This window comes from Stenella coeruleoalba (genome assembly GCF_951394435.1).
Source record: "Stenella coeruleoalba genome assembly, chromosome: 12".
NCBI lineage: Eukaryota > Metazoa > Chordata > Mammalia > Artiodactyla > Delphinidae > Stenella > Stenella coeruleoalba.
In genome coordinates, this window is record NC_137158.1 from 29966978 (window position 1) to 29987398 (window position 20421).

Sequence of the window (20421 nt, forward strand, 5' to 3'; positions counted from 1 at the left end):
GTATAAAAGTAAAACGGATCAACAAAGGTACTCCAGAGTAACTACTTTTTACCGATTTCAATGTAGGGGTAAGCAAAACAAACGTGCTCCTTGTTTCTTCCATTCCATCCATAGCCATATACATTTACTACCTTATGTTTATATTTCTTCATTATTTGATGGAGCTAATCCTCCGCGTAAGAGAAATCGGAAAGGCTCTAGACTACATGAAAGCAGTTCCCAACATTTATGGTACCCAAATTATTCACATTTGTGCAAAAAAAAAAAAAAAGTAACTATCCAACAGGTTCAAAGCTTTGAGCCCAAGTAAAAATAAGCATGATGGGGCTTCCCTGGTGGCGCGGTGGTTGGGAGTCCGCTTGCCGATGCGGGGGACAAGGGTTTGTGCCCCGGTCCGGGAAGATCCCACATGCTGCGGAGCGGCTGGGCCGGTGAGCCATGGCCAATGAGCTTGCGCGTCCGGAGCCTGTGCTCCGCAACGGGAGAGGCCACAACAATGAGAGGCCCGCGTACCGCCAAAAAAAAATTTTAAAAAATAAATAAATAAGCATGATTCCCTATACAAATGGGATTGCCCTTCCTTAATAGCTAGAGAAGAGGGGATGCTAACTGCAGGCCCCGGCACATCTCTTCCTCACCCCCCCTCCCAAAAATAAAACAAAGGGGAGGCAGAAAAAAAAAGAAGAGTGGTTAATTTGATTACACTGCGCCAAAAACATTAGGGATAATGCAAACAAAGACCTAAAGTAACACTTTATTAACTTGGCTTTCCTGCAACCCATCCGCGGCCGGGCAGAGACCTCGCGGCCTAGCTCTCAGCAGTCCCCGCCAGGCTTCCATAGCCGAGGACAAACCTCCCGCGCGGGGTGGGCGGGGCTGAGGCCTTTCGGGCCCCGCCCATGCCTGCGCCGGCCGCACGCGTTTCGTAGCTGCGTCGGGGAGGAGTCTCTTGTCCCTCTGCGCGGCCCGTTCCGCCCCGGCTCCCGTGGCTTTTCGGCTGACGTGTCTACTGGTGGCCGGCTGCTTGGCGAGTAGGGCTGAGATGGCGGACGCTTGGGAAGAGATTAGGAGGTTGGCGGCAGACTTCCAGCGGGCGCAGTTCACAGAGGCCACGCAGAGGTGCCTGACTCTCCCTCTCCTTTGTGGAGTCCAAAATAGCCCCAGGGCGGCCACGCCAAGATCTGAGGCCGCAAACCCCAGGCCTTGGACCCCGGACCTTCCCAGCCGCTGTCAGCGTTCCCGCCCCCTCCCCCGCTCCCAAAGCCTAGATTGCGGCTGCCAGTATAATACCCGGCGCGGGGAGACCGAGAACATCCCCCCACCCTTTAAGCCCCAGCCAGGTGCAGGCGCGGCCTCCCCCCACGACAGCTGGGGCTGGTGACTTGGAGCTGTCTTAAGAACGTCTCTCTAACCCTTACTTAACCGTCAGCAAGTCATTGCCTGTTATACACTTCCTGACTTAGAGCTTGAAAGGAGAGGCTAACCCCAAAGTACAGTACTTTGCAAATACTCTGTTGACCCCTTAAACATTTTGCCTTTTTATTCACCAGAACAGATGTCCTAGGCCAGAACCAGGGTCTTATCTGTCATTTTTAGGGACTCCGGACACTGATATTTCCTACAAACCCACTAACCTTTGCGGGGGGGTGTCCTGAAAAGCACCCTAACTCTGCTTTTTACCATTACCGAGCACGTAAAAAGCTAGTAGAACCCTTTTTTATCCGTTGACTATTCCTTGTCTTGTTTCTTCTGGGGCTGAAGACTTTAATCCCTTGATGCTGTGTTTTGTATCAGTGCGAGCAAACTAGGACACTTAACGTGTTTTCCTATCTCCTACCTACAGATGAGTTGCATGAATGAGACAATAATGCATTCAATAAAAGAAAATTTTGTTTTTTTTTAACTGAAGCTAAATTGAAAATTGAAATAAAAGTAGGGCAGTTTTTTCCCTTATGTAAATTACATGTCCTAATTTTTCAGATTTGAAGATTAGAAGCAGGCCTAGAAGAGAGAGCAAACTTGAAATCTGTAATAGAAAGATTTGTAACAATGAACTACATGATTTAAGTTCGTGTAAACCTGTTTACTCCCTAGAACTTTTTTTAATTTATTGAATTAGTATTATACTAATAAAAGATACAGATTTTGTAATATAGAACCTAATGACTACCCAAACCCTTTTAAAAGCCCATTTTCATACGTTTTCTTAATCATATTATGCACTGAATGTATCAAATGCATTTTTAAAAGTTAACTTTTGTTTCCCTCAGGTTGTCAGAGCGGAATTGCATTGAGATCGTGAATAAATTGATTGCTCAGAAACAGCTAGAAGTAGTTCACACACTTGATGGGAAGGAATATATTACTCCAGCCCAAATTAGTAAAGAAATGAGAGATGAGTTACATGTTCGAGGTGGTAAGTAATTCCTTAGTTTTTTTCTTCTGGTTCTTTGGAAGGGGGGGAAAACCCTTAAAACTATACATCATAAGTGATTTGGAGGTTATAGGACACCCTTTCAATTGTTAATATGGTAATCAGCCTTAATATTTTTAATAGGTTTAGGTAAACCTGATCGTATAATTTAAATGAAGTCAAATATTGTCACTTTAAAAATAGCATTTTTGGGCTTCCCTCGTGGCGCAGTGGTTGAGAGTCCGCCTGCCGATGCAGGGGACACGGGTTTGTGCCCCGGTCCGGGAAGATCCCACATGCCGCGGAGCGGCTGGGCCCGTGAGCCATGGCCGCTGAGCCTGCACGTCCGGAGCCTGTGCTCCGCAATGGGAGAGGCCACAACAGTGAGAGGCCCGCGTACCGCAAAAAAAAAAACAAAAAAAAAAACCATTTTTTTTTTTATTTTGAGTTATGTGGTTCTGTATGTGAATTAATCAGCTGTTTCTTTTCACAGTTCATGAATTTATTGGGTGACTCAGGGGTGGATACTTAGCTGCCTCTTACCAGGTGATAATTATGAAGAGGAAATAGAGATTTTAAAGTATAGATTGTTGAAAATCAAGGTTGTACTACCATGCTCTTTTTTAAACTTTAAGTATTTGCAAATTAGGAATCAATGTAATAGCGTGCTACATCTGTTTATAGGAAATGCTATTACAAGCATACAAAAAAGTTTTTGTTTCCTTTTTCTTTTTGAAATTTGAACAAATTACTGAGCAAATTTGAACACGTTGATTAGATTAGATGCATCTGTGAAAACAACTCATTAGATGTCGTTAGATATACCCTTGGTGTTTGTTTTTTATCTTCCTGCATAGTCCTAATAAAATATTAGCTATAATTTGGAATACTTAACAGATATTCTTTAGCTAATAAGTGGTAACCTACCAGTTTCAAATAATTGAAAAAAGTTTACCTGAATTTAGTTGTATCTCTTTGGTCACAGTAGATAAAATTGCAAAGGGAGGTAAATAACCCCTGTATATCTGGCTAAACCGTGTATCAGCTGATTCTCTAATTGGCCTGATATGACAGATGGAACTTTGAAAATAAACTGTTGTCTGTACCTTAAGTGATGAAAATTTATTCAGCTAATGGTTTGCTTTTGAAGACATTAATTATCGCAGCCCTGTGTCCTTTGTAGAAGGAGGACGTTGACGGTCCAAAACATAAATCTGTTGGAATTTACAGTTTTTGGCTGGTATGTACGTAACACATAATGTAAAATAAATGAATGTCTTTTCTTTAAAGGTCGAGTAAACATTGTTGATCTGCAACAGGTAAATTTCAACTTTATAATAGTTTTTACTTTGATTCCTCAACATTAATTTTTTCAGTGCCCTAAGTATTCCTTGGTACTGGTATCATGTTTTGTGTTTGTGAAGAAATAATTACATAACCCTCACTGACATATATTGAATCAGTTTAATAAGTTCTTCTTTCTCAGTTGACTTGCTTTTTCTTTATTCTTTATGAAATAAACTCATAGTTGTCATTTTATGTAATTACAGAATTTATGTAATTTTGGGAGAAAAATTACCGGTTTCCTGTTTGTTTGTTTTTAATATGTGGAAGTAAAAGAAATGTAGATATTTTTAGAAAATACAGGTATACATGTCATCAGTAAGGTACACTACAGTATATACAAGAAACTGGCAAATTTTGTGTGAAATGGTATATCTTTTAATTTTTATTTTATACTGGAGTATAGTTGATTTATAGTTTTTTTTTCAGATTATTTTCCTGTATAGGTTATTACAGAATATTGAATACCATTCCCTGTGCTATACAGTAGATCCTTGTTGATTATCTGTTTTATGTATAGTAATGTGTATATGTTAATCCCAAACTCCTAATTTATTCCTCCTCCTGACTTCTCCCCTTTGGTAACCATAAGTTTGTTTTCAAAGGCTCTGAGTCTGTTTCTGTTTTGTAAATAACTTCATTTGTATCATTTTTTTTTTAGATTCCTCATATAAGTGATATCATATGATAATTGACTTTCTCTGTCTGACATACTCCACTTAATGTGATAATCTCTAGGTCTGTCCATGTTGCTGCAGATGGCATTATTTCATTCTTTTTTATGGCTGAGTACTATTCCATTGTATATATGTAGCACATCTTTATCCATTCCTCTGTTGATGGACATTTAGGTGGTTTCCAACCTAATTGGAAGCAATTTACCTATTGTACATAGTGCTGCAGTGAACATTGCCGTGCATGTATCTTTTTGAAGTATAGTATTCTCCGGATGTATGCCTAGGAGTGGGATTGCTGGATCATATGGCAATTCTATTTTTAGTTTTTTAAGGAATCTCCGTACGGTTCTGCATAGTGGTTGTACCAATATACATTCCCACCAGCAGTGTAGGAGGGTTCCCTTTTCTCCATAGCCTCTCCAGCATATATTGTTTGTAGACTTTTTGATGATGGCCATTCTGACCAGTATTAGGTGATACCTGATTGTAGTTTTGATTTGCATTCTCTAATAATTAGTGATGTTGAGCATATTTTCATGTTGTTTTGGCCACCTGTATGTTGATGGAGAAATGTCTGTTTAGATCTTCTGCCCATTTTTTGATTGGGTTGTTTTTTTGATATTGAGTTACATGAGCTGTTTGTATATTTTGGAGATTAATCCCTTGTCACCCACTTCGTTTGCAAATATTTTCTCCCATTCTGTCGATTGCCTTTTCATTTTGTTTATTGTTTCCTTTGCTGTGCAAAACTTTTAAGTTTAGTTAGGTGCCATATGTCTATTTTTGTTTTTATTTTCGTTACTCTAGGAGGTAGATCCATAAAGATATTGCTGGGAGGGAGACGCAAGAGGGAGGGGATATCTGTATATGTATAGCTGACTCACTTTGTTATACAGCAGAAACTAACACAACATTGTAAAGCAATTATACTCCAATAAAGATGTTAAAAGAAAATATTGCTGCGATTTACGTCAAAGAGTGTTCTGCCTATGTTTTCCTCTAAGAGTTTTATAGTATCCAGTCTTACATTGAGGTCTTTAATCCATTTTGTGTTTATTTTTGTGTATGATGTTAGAGAGTGTTCTAATTTCATTCTTTTACATGTAGCTGTCCAGTTTTCCCAGCATCACTTACTGAAGAGATAGTCTTTTCTCCATTGTATATTCTTGCCTCCTTTGTCATAGGTGAATTGACCATAAGTGTGTGGGTTTATTTCTGGGCTTTCTGTACTATTCTGTTGATCTATATTTCTGTTTTTTGTGCCAGTGCCATACTGTTTTGATGACTGTAACCTGTAGTATAGTCTGAAGTCAAGGAGCCTGATTCCTCCAGCTCTCTTTTTCTTTCTCTGGATTGCTTTGGCTATTTGGAGTCTTTTGTATTTCCATACAAATTGTAAAACTTTTTGTTCTAGTTTTGTGAAAAATGCCATTGGTAATTTGATAGGAATTGCATTGAATTTGTAGATTGCCTTGGGTAGTATAGTCATTTTGACGATACTGATTCTTCCAATCCAAGAGCATGATATATCTTTCCATCTGTTTGTGTCATCTTTGATTTCTTTCATCAGTATCTTACAGTTTTCAGAGTACGGGTCTTTTGCCTCCTTAGGTAGGTTTATTCCTAGGTATTTTATTCTTTTTGATGCAATGGTAAATGGGATTGTACCCTTAATTTCTCGTTCTGATCTTTCATTGTCAGTGTATAGAAAAGCAAGAGATTTCTGTATTTTAATTTTGTATCCTGTGACTTTACCAATTTCCTTGATGAGCTTTACTTATCTGGTAGCATCTTTAGGATTTTCTGTGTATAGTGTCATTTCATCCACAAACAGTGACAGTTTTACTTCCTTTCCAATTTGGATTCCTTTTATTTCTCTTTTTTCTCTGATTGCCATGGCTAGGACTTCCAAAATGATGTTGAATAAAAGTGGCGAGAGTGGACATCCTTATCTTATTTCTGATCTCAGAGGAAATGCTTTCAGCTTTTCCCCATTGAGTATGATGCTAGCTGTAGGTTTGTTGTATATGGCCTTTATTATGTTGAGGTGTGTTCCCTCTATGCCCAACTTTCTGACGAGTTTTTATCATAGATGGGTGTTGAATTTTGTCAAAAGCTTTTTCTGCATCTATTGAGATTATCATACGGTTTTTATTCTTCGGTTTGATCAGTATGTGTCTTGACTTGTTGCTCCTTGGGTTTATCCTGTAAGGGACTCTGCGCTTCCTGGTCTTGAGTGAGTGTTTCCTTTCTCGTGTTAGGGGAGTTTTCGGCTGTTACCGCTTCAAATATCTTCTCATGCCCTTTCTCTCTCTCCTCCTTCTGGGACCCCTATAATGTAAATGTTGGCACATTTAATGTTGTCCCAGAGGTGTCTTAGGTTGTCCTCACTTCTTTTCATTCTTTTTTCTTTATTCTTTTCCACAGCAGTGATTTCCACCAATCTATCTTCCAGCTCACTTATGTGTTCTTCTGCCTCATTTATTCTGCTGTTGATTGCTTCTAGTGTATTTTTCATCACAGTTATTGTATTGTTCATCTCTGTTTGTTCTTTAAATCTTCTAGCTCTTGTTTAACATTTCTTGTATCTTCCCAGTCTGTGCCTTCATTCTTTTTCCGAGATCTTGGATCATCTTTGCTATCATTATTCTGAATTCTTTTTCAGGCAGATTGCCCATTTCCACTTCACTTAGTTGTCCTTCTGGGGCTTCATCTTATTCCTTTATCTGGAACATATTTCTCTACCATGTCATTTTATTTAACTTTCTGTGTTTGAGGATTCCATTCCACAGGCTTCAGGATTGTAGTTCTCCTTGCTTCTGGTGTTTGCCTCCTGGTGGGTGAGGTTGGTTCAGGGGCTTGTGCAGTCTTCCTGGTGGGAGGGACTGGTGCCTGCCCCCTGGTGGGTGGAGCTGGGTCCTGCCCTTCTGGTGGACAGGGCCATGTCAAGGGGTGTGTCTAGAGGTGGTTGTGGGCTCAGGACGTTAGGTAGCCTTTCTGTTGATGAATGGGGCGTGGTCCCACCCTGTTGGTTGTTTGGCCTGAGGTGTCCCAACACTGGAGCCTGCAGGCTGTTGGGTGGGGCCAGATCTTGGTGCCAAAATGGCGACCTCCAAAAGAGCTCATGCTGAGGAGTATTCCCTGGGGCCTCTGCCACCAGTGTCCTTGTCCCCACAGTGGGCCACAGCAGACCCCCACCTTCCTAGGAGACCCTCCAGGACCCTAAGGTAGGTCTGGCCCAGGCTACTGTGGAGTCACTACTTTGCTCTGGGTCCCAGTGGATATGAAACCTTGTGTGTGCCCTCCAAGTGTGGAGTCTCTATTTCCCCTAGTCCTGTGGAGCTCCTGCACTCAAGCCCACCGGCCTTCAAAGCCAAATGCTCTGGGGGCTCTTCCTCCTGATGCCAGACCCCTAGGCTGGGGAGCCTGACGTGGGGATCAGAACTCTCACTTCTGTGGGAGAAACTCTAACAGAGGATCCAGTTTGTGGATTATTCACCTGGCGGGTACGGGGTTTGATTATATTGAGAAAGCGCCCCTCCTGGCATCTCCTTCTGGCTCCTTCTTTGTCTTTGGATGTGGAATACCCTTTTTGATAGATTCCAGTGTTTTTTGTTGATAGTTGTTCAGCAGTTAGTTGTGATTTTGGTGTTTTCTTGAGAAGAGGTGAGCTCACGTCCTTCAACTCCACCACCTTGTTTCCCTACCTTCCAAAAATGAGCAGAACTGATGTCGTTAGGTTAGAGGACCTTGGTCCTTGTCTTTTTTGGAGAGAGAATTCCACTGTAAAGCAGGCACAGAGTTTATCGGAAGCACAGTATGTGCAAAGAGAACAAAGAAGCAATTTATTTAGAGCAAAGCAGAAATACACACCCAGAGAAGAGTGTGGACATTCTCCCTGATGAGGAGCACACCAGAGAGGTGATTTAAATCACTTATATGGAGGCAGTTTTTCCGGGCCTTTGTTTTCCTTTGGCCAGTCATCTTGCTTCATTTCCCACCTCTGACCAGACCCAGGGCCCTTCCTGATAGGCGTGTGCACCTTTTTGCCAAGGTGGATTCCAGCACAGAGGCCTATGGAAGATTGACAGCACCTTTTATGGGGCAGCGCCCCTTCCTTTTTGACCCCCAAGGAGTCTTTCTGCACATGTGCAGTCAGGGAGGTTTCCTTGACCTCAGGAGTGATAGATGCAGTCATCTTATCTAATTACTTCAGCAGAGCTCAGCTCCTGCCATTAACTTTGTCCTTGAAGTGTCTAGGGCATACAAACCTCCAATTACTCTGCCTGACAAACTCTAGCTCTTCATCCCAGGGGCCTGTCTACCTTCTACCTCAAATCCCCCTGAGAGATGTGAACCCCAAGAAATCTTTATTGGGAGGACGAACAGCAACAGTCTTTCCTCTATAGATTCTTTAGGCTGGCAAGGGGCTCATAGACCCTACCTACTTGGGGTCATGGAGTCCTCACCAGGTTTCATTAAGGGGCCCCAGGGTGACTTCTGTTATTATTCTGGCAAGATCCGTTTCAAGGAATGGCTGGAATCTCTGGATCACCATCATCTTGTCTGGGAAACTGTTGCAGAGAACAAACTGAAGAAGTAGATTAAAAGAAGGCAAGGGCCAAAGATCAGTAAAAGAATTATTGTAACCAGAGGCCCAAGCAGGAGTAAGAACCAGGTTACATTTGGTAACAGTTTTGGTACGGGTCCAGATAGAGTCAGTACTTGGCTTATCCTGTCCAAAGAATGGAACCATTTGGCCTGGTCATATATTTTTGACGTCCTTTTCTGTTAACCCAGTGTGATTGTTGTAGGTGTTACAGTCCCAGTTAGAAGGAGTTGGAGGATTGACAACCTGAACATTAATAGACTAAACAGATCTAATTTTTTTTTCCGGGAGAATAAACCTGAGACCCAATATGGACCTGGTGCTTCGGGGAGACCTGTAGCCACGTAGCCAGTTGTCTAGTTTTATCTAAGTAGGTTTTAACCTTTGATGTGTTATTAAAACATAAATAACAGGAGCTGTTGGTCACTACACATGTCCCTTCTTTCTGTTAATGTATGATCTAAAGCAATTTTATTATTTAAAAATGTAGTAGTTACAAAAGGAGACCTTGAAAACGTAAGGTTGTAGCTACCAGCTGTCAGCTGGTATTGTCCTGAGAACGGCCGGTGGCGTCAAGTTTGACACAGCTCATAAAACTTAAGTTCTCAGCAATACAAAGTCTTTTCTGAAATCACGCCCATAGTGTCACCTAGTATTACCTTGGATGGCTGACTTTTTGACTTTTAATTGTAATTTTTCCCTTAATAGCCAAAGCAGATGTCACCGTTAATGATTTTAATGTTTTTCTAGGTATGAGAAGAGGCAAGAATTAGGGATCAAAAATATCCTTACCTGAAAATATCTAACTATCTGAAGGCCTGTTCTGTCACTTTTTCCCAGAGCACAGAGTGCCTCATTTCTGATTTCCATTCCGAACTCTTTTCATGGGATGTTGAAGGTCAGCAGCTGAAGCAGCTCATGATTTAATCCTTGTAGAGGTAGATGGCGAGTGCCAGTTTCCAGTTGGCAGGGCCCTTTATAATCATAAATTTGAACATGGTTTGGGCGGCATTTTATGACCATTTTGTACCATGGTGCTAGGAATGTTCATTCCCAGGTCTGGTGAAGATTTTGCTGACAGGCCACTCACTGTGCTGTTTATTACTGGACGAGGCCTTGTTATCAGTAGCCAAAAGTCTCTGGACCACCTGTCTTACTAGTCTCTTATGATCCAGGAAAATATTCCCTTTTGTTGCTTCCTCCCATATCTAGAGTTACACTAACAGTCATTGATTTCGTATGAGACTATATATATATCATCATTTTATCAGAGATCAGTCATACATTTGGTAATGTAAGAAACAACAATTTTGTAAAACAGGCAATAAAAAATAATATAGCTAGCAGTATTAGTAAGGTCAGAAGTAAGGGTTTAAGTCAAGAACTTACATTAGGTGCAGCCTAGTACATCCCCAAGTTGTCTGTCTTAGTCTGTTTTGTACCACTTCGTATCTTTAAGGGAAATTATATACATTGGCATTGTCCATAAGACGTTCAGCCTAATTTCCTAATGTTACTAGGCTGGTTATCCTTAGTATAGTCTAATTGTTCGTTTAAACTTAAATGATCATAGCCTGGTGTTAATCTCCAGGTTGTAGATCATGGAGTATGTGACCTTTATCCAAAGGTTGATTATGAAGTTAGGCTTCAGAAAGAAACTTAGAATGTCCCTTTAATAATTTAATTAAATTTTGTAACAATATAATGTTAACAGCAAGGAACTATCTGGGAAGTGAGTCTTAGTAGACACAGGCCTTAATTAACAAAACTAGAATTTAATATTTAGTGAAACATAATCCTTTTTCTAAAATACCCTCATTTCCACCAAACACAGCCAAGATCAATTTGTTTTCAAAATAAGTTTGGTCCATTGACAGCATAGGCTCCTCCATGCTGACTCTGGTGTAACTCCTCAGGAGTCTCAGACTAAATTCCCAAAAGGCCTCTCAAGGCCAAGAAAGCCATGCCAAAGGCCTGCCATCAGATTTTGCTTAGGTGGATTTCTGTCTTCTAGAGGTCCCTAAAGTATTTTGAGATTCCTTTACATGTCAGGAGGCAGTCTTTTTTATTTACCTGATAAGGCTGTTCATAACCCAAGGATCTCCAATTTCTGGAGGGACCAGGCAAAGAGAAAAATGTTTTAATTTTATCCTCAGGTGTAAATTACCAAATTGTTGTAAGCCATAAGTAACTTGAGGAGAAGGGCTTTTATGTATCTGAAAAACAAAGATTAGAAGTTGGTAATATGTCAGAGTCATAAAAATTAATCATATTTACCAGTTCCTTTAATCCCATGTAATTAATTTTTGTTCTGTTTGAGTCCACTTTTTCCATTAGTTTTGTTGACCTTGCCTGATGATTGAGGATGATAGTTACAGTGATAATTTCAAGAAGTTTGCGTTAAGGCTTATATGATTTGTCTAGTGAAGTGGGTGTCTCGATCACTGGAGGTTGAAGAAAGTATACCCCAAGTGGAAAACACATTTTTTAACCATTTCCTTTTCATTGTGAGGGCATCAGCCCTGTAGCCAGGGAAGGCTTTAACCCATCAAGTAAAAATGGAGTTTGCCAGGGAGCTGGGAAAAGCCAGGTGGCCATCTTGGATTTCCCATAACCCTGTTTAATTTACAGCTATTGTTTACCCATTTTAAGTTCCCTGATTTAGGAGTAGACCATTGCCATGTTACAAGGACATCAGGATGGCAGAGTCTGACAGTCAGGGGTTAATCTTTGTAGAAGCAGAGTGAACTTTATCTACATGTGTCATGATCTTTACAGATTCTGTCATTGTTACCTTTTATTTGACAATGTTCCTCCTGTAATTTAATCTGTCAAATAATCCCAGTTAGTGTAATATTTTTCTGAGATGCCTCAGGGGCCCTGTGAAGTGCCTTGAAGTTAGCTGGAGGTCAGAAGAACTTTAATTAGAATTTGACACTTGGGAAGTTTGTTAAAAAATATCAAAAAAATATCAAAAAGTTTTAAAACAGTCAAATAGAATCATAGATCATTGTGAAATAATACTTATTTACTCAACCAAAGTAACAAAAGATTTCAAAAGCAAATACAAATCACCTAAAGACAAAGAAATTCACACAGTCTCTTATCAAAAGCAGCATTCCAAGAAAACTTTGTTCTCTTAACAGAGAGAGAAAAAATTCCAGTCTTCATATCTTCTATCACCGACAACATATATTCTACTTGCTTCACACAGTGAAATGCTTCCCTTATCATTTTAGTAGCTTTAATTACGTATTATACTTGTTAACCCTTAAAAACCTTAACCTCTAGTGAAAACCAAGAAGAAAGCAATTGTGAACTGTTTGTCGTATTGGTATTTCCTGATTAGCAAACTTAATATATTCCATAACCTCTAAAAACATGCATTTTCCCAAAGCCCAGTTTCTTTTCTCAATGTAGTACAAGGCATGTGTCTGATAAACCCAAACATCTTTAGTTTCCCTCTTGCGAGAAGACAAAAGTAGGTGAATTTAGATTTGTTCAGCAATCAATATTTCAGTATTTTATCTTAAAAATGATTTAGACGTTTAATGACTTTTTATCATTTGACTTGATTTAGCAAAACTAAAGTTTCAAGGTACCAAAAATCTGGAAAAACTAAAACATAATTATTCCCACACTGTTTACTCAAAAGCTTTTATCCCATACCAAGTTAATTCTCTTGTTGACAAATGTAACAGATACAGTGTGAACTTAATGACTTTCAGTAAACCTAGGTAAAACAAAGGTATTATACTTAATATTGATGACTCTAAAGACATGTCTGTATTAATAAACTTAAACTAACTTTAATATCAGATAGCAATTCAATACTGAATATTTCCCAGATCATGTGAACCTGAAATTTGTTTAGCTTAGTTTCTCTTATATATAGAATTGTTTGATTTATAAGCACTTACTTTTCTTTCAGCCAATTAAATAGAGTTCATTTACGAATTAGCCTCAGCAATATTATCCACAGACAGAGACACATACTGAGATATACATAAATCCAGACAGACAGAGACCTCACAGTTTCTGCTTGAGGTTTAAAATGCCTCTTTGCTTTTTTTTTCCCTTGGCTTGAAGTTCTACTAATTAACCCAAGGCTGAAGTCTCAGGCAAAGTGGGCTTTGTTTGTCTCTCAAGGACATGATAAGAGTTAACTTCAGGCTTTCTCCTAGGCATATTTTTGTTCTCTCAGGATCAGAATTCTGAAAAAAAGTATTTTAACAAGCTAGCTTTCTCTAATTGCATATGCAGAAAGAACCAGTTTTGCAATTTCAAAAGGGTTTTATCTTAACCAGTTTTTTCTGGAGTCTAAAGAGTATTGTGGCCACACAGTGTTAAAAAAAAAATCATCTTTTTCTGTATTCATAGTTTCATAGCTAGAATTTAGACCAAAGAGTGCTCAAATTGGCCCTAATGACAGAGGCAGACTGGCTGATACATTGTTGTCCCAGGGATACCTTCCATGGTGTTTATGACTAAAAGTGGACAGAAAGAACAAAAAGAACTTAGTGCCCTGGGAGCGTTTCTGAGGGGTGTTTTTTTTTTTTGGTTTAGAAGGAGATCCTCCCATGTTGAATAACCTGCAACTGAGAACAGTGCTTCTAGAAATGAAGTCCAGCATCCTGGAAACATTACTAGGAGGCACCTGGAGGAGATTCAGAGTGTCCTCTGAATGTCCTTCAATCTTAATGCTGATGGGCTTTGGAGCATCCTGTACTCCCCCACTGATTTCTAACCAGACACCTCTGGTCAGCTTTGGTTTCTTGCACAGGGTGCCCTCCCTTCTTACCTGGGGTGGACATTTGAACCAGTGCAGAGTGGTTGCCGGTTTTCCCTTAAGCTTTATAGACATCAGATCTCCCCTATGTCCTATAACAAGATTTCCTACTGGGATGTACTCCTCGGGGTTGAGCATTTGTAAAATTTATGACATTATCTGCTGGGAATTGGCCAGCCCAATAGGCTGTCCATAGCAGTGTAAGGGCTGCCAAAGCTTGAGGGGTTGGGGGGTCCGAGAGGTAAAAGGAGGAACTCTTGGAAGAATTGGAGTTGGGAAACATAATTATTTCCAAAGTCATATGCCCTGGTGTTTTTTGTAACCAAGATAAGACCTCAGGGAGCCTGTGCACTCAGCCTGACAAAGACAGCATTGGCAGTTTAGAAATAAAAAGCAAAAGATCTTCTCCCAGGAGGGTGTGAAAATATGTAGTGAAAAACAGACCCTTATGTGCAAGAAAAGTAGGAAAGAAAGGTGCAGGCCAAAGGAGAAGCTAAGGAAGATAGTGCAAGCAGAGGTCTCTAGCCATAGTTGAGCAAGACGTGCAAGTTTCCTTGGAAGCAATCCAAGTCATGGCACCAGACGACGTCGGCAGGTGAGAGGACCTTGGTCCTTGTCTTCTTGAGAGAAAAAATTCACAAAAAGACATTGTAAAGCAGGCACAAGATCTATTGGAAGCACAGTATGTGCAAAGAGAACAAAGAACCAGGTTATTTAGAGCAAAGCAAAAATATGCACCCAGAGAAGAGTGCAGGCATCCTCCCTAATGAGGAGCACACCAGAGAGGTGATTTAAATCACTTATATGGAGGGAGTTTTTCCAGGTGTTTGTTTTTCTCTGGCCAGTCATCTTGCTTCGTTTCCAACCTCCGACCTGACCCAGGGTGCTTCTCCATATGCAGGTGCATCTTTTTGCCAAGATGGATTCCAGCGCAGCAGCCTATGGGACATTGACAGCACCTATTATGGGGTAGCGCGCCTCCCTTTTTGACCCCTGAGGAGTCTTTCTGCACATGTGCAGTCAGGGAGGTCTCCTTGACCTCAGGAGTGATAGATGTGGTCATCTTATCTCTCTATTCTGGCAGAGCTCAGCTCCTGCCATTAGCTTTGTCCTTGAAGTGTCTAGGGAACACAAAGCTCCAATTTACTCTGCCTGACAAACTTTAACTGTTCAGCCCAGGGGCCCATCTACATCTACCTCCCAGCTCAGAACCACCAGCCAGGATCTGCCGAGAAGCCTTGTTCACGAAGCCGACAGCAGGTTTGGCTGACGTCTTAGCAAGCCTGAGAACCACAGCAGGGGCTGAGATGCATGGGCCAACTTGATCCCCTGAATTCTGGCCTGCAGAGCCTCTCCTGAGCGAGAGAGCCAGGGCTGGGTTGATCTTGGGCCAAGTGGCTGCCTGTGGGGCGGCAGTCTGGTGACTGCTCCGAGGCAATGGGTGGTGTGGGTCGCAGACTCACCAACTCACTGTGTGATCTCTGGCAGGTTGGGACTTGCCTGTTGCGCCCCACCAGACTCCCCAGGCTCCAGGGGGACTCTGGAGGAGAAAAGACCCCTGAAATGGTGTAACTTCTTAATACGAACTTTCTTAGCAAGTGAAAATGTACTTGTTCAGAAATCAAAGTAAATAAGCAACAAGCCTCTAATTTTTTATTTGAGACTTGTTATAATATTTCATATCAATTTGAAATTCACCTAAGGATAAGTAAGTTTTTTTTTTAAGTTTTAAATATGTAATTTCAAACTTAAACAGTATGAACTTATCACTAATAGAATTTGTACTTATTTTCCAGGCGATTAATGTGGATCTGACTCATATTGAAAATAGAATTGGTGACATTGTTAAATCAGAAAGACATGTTCAGCTAGTGTTGGGACAACTGATAGATGAGTATGTACGATATTTAAGTACACTTTTTTGTTTTCTTTTTTTGTAAGTAAATTTATACTTAAATTTAGAACAGTTGTGGCCACTTCAGCATTTTGTTTAGAACACTTAGTGCTGATTTTCATTGTAAGGATCATTGTACTTAAAAAGTAAGTATTTACTTGTGTGGAGTACTTGGAAATAATATAACTTTTATTTTTTTCTGTTGTTTTAAAGCGACACAAAACATAATTTTTATCATCTTTCCTGTATGAGTTTAACTCTGAAAGCAGAATTGTTCCAAAAATATTAATGAAAATGATTGCAGAATTTTAATTGTTGAAAACAATTTCAGCATTTATTATTTGATTAACCTTACATTTAGTTAAATTGATAAGAAAATTTTCAGAATATGAGTAATGAATGGTGTTTACCTAAACATATTCATTACTTTTGAGGCATACCTTATTGCAACAGGAATTAGACATAATAGATAGAGGAAAATTATTATTCCTAATTGGGTTTTTCCTTTTTTTTTTTAAACTATTAGGAACTATTTGGATCGGTTAGCAGAAGAGGTAAATGATAAATTACAGGAAAGTGGTCAGGTAACCATATCCGAACTGTGTAAAACCTATGATCTTCCCGGAAACTTTCTGACACAGGTATTTTTTTCTTAATACTATAATATGTCTTTTCAGATAAATAAAAGAATTTTAATGGGAGGGAAGAAACTATACCTTCTTACCATTAATTGATTTTTTGCAAGTGTTTGACTACTGATGTTCTAACAATATATTTGGGGAATACTTAAACATTGATGGCTCTGATGAGATTGTTTAGACATGATTGTAATCTTCCTGAACCCAGAGACACCCTAAACTTAAGTAGACTTAAGTTCTAGGCCTGCTTTGATGCAGTAGCAGGTATACCATAAGCATATAGGTTTATTTAATGTTCTGATAACAACTGTACAGAAACTTTAACCAGGGTATCATCAGTTCTGATTGCCTAGTTATATTTTAAGAAATATTTTAAGAAATAACTGATGAAGACTATAATTTAGAAGGGGTGCTACTGGCATCTTGTGTGGTAAAGGTCAAGGCTGATGCTAAACATCCTGCAGTGCACAGAACATCCCTTCCCAACAAAGAATTTTCTTGCCCAAAATGTAAGTAGTACCAACATCTTTTGATGTCACCTTTTTTCCTCTAAACTGTCAGTGTGACAGGAAGAAGAACCAAGGAATCACTTATATTCTCTTCATTTTTGGTACTTGTGTCAATACTCAAATCAGATATCTTGATTTATAGTGTAATAACAATGCTACCTGAAAATAGAGGCTAGTTCCCTGTTTGTTTTTTCTTAAAATGGTTTGACATTTTAGAATTATAGAAGTCCATTTGGTACAGTGGAAAGTGCATGGGCTTTGGAGTTAAACAGACCTTGATTTGAATTCTGGCTATGCCACTGCTTAGTTATTCAGTGTCAGGAAAATTATTTCATGTCTTTTGTGCTTCCAGTTACATATCTGAAAATGGGAATAATTGTCTCTTTCATAGATCTCAGTGAGGCTATATTCATGATATATCTACTGAAATGGCTGGCACAGTGGAAGTACTCAATAAATGATGGTTTTGTTTTGTATTTACTGCAACAAAACAGGGAAAAGCAAAATCTCTTTTTAGGTATACTTTAACTTAACAAACCATAATTGCATGAGATTAATTTATAATACAACAGATTTACTCACTCATTTTAGCTGAGTGATTTCTTCTAATTGCATCTAAAATACCATTTAGGGCATAGATCTGTTTTACAAAGCATTTCAGGAGCCTAAGCTCCTGAGCAAATGTATGTAAATCACAGAAGATAAAATCGGCAAATATATGTAAATCACAGAAGGTAAAAAAAAAAAATTTTAGACACTTAAATAAAAGTATCAGAACAGATTCAAATGATTGCTTATAAAATTGTGCTACTGATACATTTTAGAAATATATATAGTTTCTTAATAGTTTCCAGTTTTAATTTTTCTCAGAATCACAGGCAGTATTCTAAAAGCTCATTAAGAAGTTGTTTGGAAAGCATTTTTCTGTACCATAAAAGTATCAGCCAGCTGACTTGAGTAGATTTAACTTGTCCTGGGAAGGCAAATATGTCCAGGCTTATTTTATATGTACCTGATCCCAGTCATAGTGTAGCTGTGGAAAAATACTCTCTTGAGATTACCAAGAAATCAGGTTGTCTGTCAGTATAGATTTCTGGACACAGTTTGTTAATATTTGCATCACAGAAGATAACTTTTCAGGTCTTATGTTTCCCTAGGTCGCAGAATCTTGGAATAACATTTATTTCTCTCTGTTAGTGTTAGAAGCTCCATATAGGATCCTCTCGAAGACCCATGTATATGTCTTGGCTGTCTATGTGTCAGACTGCCTGTATCTAGAAAATTGGTTAATCAATCTCTTTTATTTTACCATAGAAATAGGCCTTATTTTAGCATGTAGCTGAGACTTTTAACATTCAACTATTTGATTTATTCGATTCTTGTCTCTGCCATAAGATTATGAAGTTTCCTAGATCCTAAGTCTTCATTTTACCTTATATATCTTGTTAATTCATGCTTGCTGAAATTATTCAGTCATATGATTAATACAGCATCAGCATGCAACATGACGCTAGTAAGACTGTACAAATGTAAATGTGTAATTTTCTTTCAAATTAATAAGAATTTTCATCCATCTTTACCCTCAGGCGCTAACTCAGCGACTAGGTAGAATTATTAACGGACACATTGATCTTGATAACAGAGGAGTAATATTTACTGAAGCTTTTGTAGCTAGACATAAAGCACGCATCCGTGGGTTGTTCAGTGCTATTACCCGGTAAGCATATTTTAAATTATGTATATTTTTACATTTGTTTGATTATTGTATGCTTTTTTTTTTTAAAGCAGAATCTCATTCAGGCCCCTAGTTTATTAAATAGACAGAGGGCAGCTTCTGTGAAATAGGAATGGGGATTCCAGAGCCCTAGAATGTGGCCACACTCTCTCTAACACACATCTCCTTTACTTGCCTACCTTCACCATCCTTATGACCCCAGATGTACTTCTGCAGAACACCCAGATCATATATAAAGTCACCCTGGGATCATGGAAAGAGTATGCAGTCAGAAGTCCTTGGGTCATATCCCTATCACATAGTAACCTTGTGACCTTGAGTAGATAAGTCAGTCAGTCACCTAACTTCTTTGGGCCGCAGATGGGGCTGGATGACTTTAGAACTTTTTTTTTTTACTAAATAACATTCTAGAATTCTAATGAATAACAATTTTACTTTCAAAATCACTTGAACTTAATGTTTGGGCCCTGTGTAACAAACTCCAGTGTGGAATTAAGAAAAACTACATTCTCAATTCTCTCTTTTCTCCTGTGTCATTTAGTTTATCTCAGTGGTTTTTGGGTCCCACCAGCATTTAAATGTCCAGATTTCTCCATTTTAAAACAATCAAACCTCTCTCAACCCCATCCACTCCCTTTACCATCTTGTTTATTCCTTTCCTTAAAGTGAACCTTCTCGAATTGATGTCTACAGTTACTATCTCAGTTTTCTTACCTTTATTCACTTCTCAACTCACCCACCTGGCTTGTTTTACTTTATAGCACCATTTAACCCCAATTACGGCTTCCTTCTTGAAATGTTCTCATCTCTCTTTTTTTTTTTTTTCTTAACACTATACTTTCCTGGTTTCTTTTTACCTCTTTTGGCTGTACCTTATTAGGCTGTACCTTTTCTGGCTCTTCCTCCTTTCACGAGCCTTGAAAGTTTTGTTTCAGGCCATCTTTTCTTCTCAGTCCTGTACTGTCTGCCTAGGTGCTTTTACCTTTCTTCTAAGTTTCAGACTCATACTATCTGTACAGCATCTCTGTTGAAGTGTTTTATTATAAGTGCCTCAAATTCAGCATATTTAAAATAACTCACTACTGTCCCACTTTCCACCTCTTCTGAATTTATTCTTCCACTGGTGTTTCCATTACCAGTAAATATCATCATCAGGTTGGTTTTGCCAGAAAACTGGGAGTCCTTCTTTATGCCATCCTTTCTCTTACCTCCCTTTCCATAACACATCTTTTGAATTCATATTTTAAATAGTTATGTAATCTTTACTTCTCTGACATCACCATTCTTACCACTTCAGTCCATTTTTTACCTAGACTGTTTCAGGAGCTTTCTAACAAGTCCCCCTTCTTCTACTCTTATTACTTTTCAGGACATTTTTTCGTGGCAGCCACAGTGATTTCTTTTTGTCATTCAACAAATCCAAAGCACTCATTGAACACCTAATACATTCAGGGCCCTGGTGGAACAAAAGACTAAAAGGATAGAAGAGAGAGCTTGCAATCTAATGCAACAGTTTTCTTTCTCTCTTTTTTCCTTTTTTTATCTCACACGTACAGAAAAGTTGCTAGAGAACCTTTTTGTTTTTTAATTCTGTCACATTTGAGAGAAAGTGGCTGACATGATGTCCCATAATCACACTTTAGTCTGTATTTCCTACAAACAAGGGCAACATCCTATAGAACTACAATACAAACATCAAAATCAGAAAATTGACCGTGATCCATTACTACCATCCAGTCCTTGGATCCCATTCATGTTTTACCAGTTGTTCCAATAATATTCTTTATACAAAAAGGATCCAGTTCAGAATCAC

General features: G+C 39.1%; 1 protein-coding gene across 1 annotated transcript in view; it reads left to right on the forward strand.

The window, feature by feature from the left end:
• Positions 1-206: 206 nt before the first annotated feature.
• Positions 207-20421, forward strand: part of UFL1 (UFM1 specific ligase 1) — a 53408-nt gene continuing 33193 nt past the window's right edge. Inside the window, exons 1-6 of the mRNA XM_079938624.1 lie at positions 207-1119; positions 2271-2416; positions 3704-3732; positions 15629-15726; positions 16253-16367; positions 18460-18590. Coding sequence (XP_079794750.1) covers positions 1043-1119; positions 2271-2416; positions 3704-3732; positions 15629-15726; positions 16253-16367; positions 18460-18590 — 596 coding nt within the window. The 5' untranslated portion in view covers positions 207-1042. The remainder of the gene's footprint in view (positions 1120-2270; positions 2417-3703; positions 3733-15628; positions 15727-16252; positions 16368-18459; positions 18591-20421) is intronic.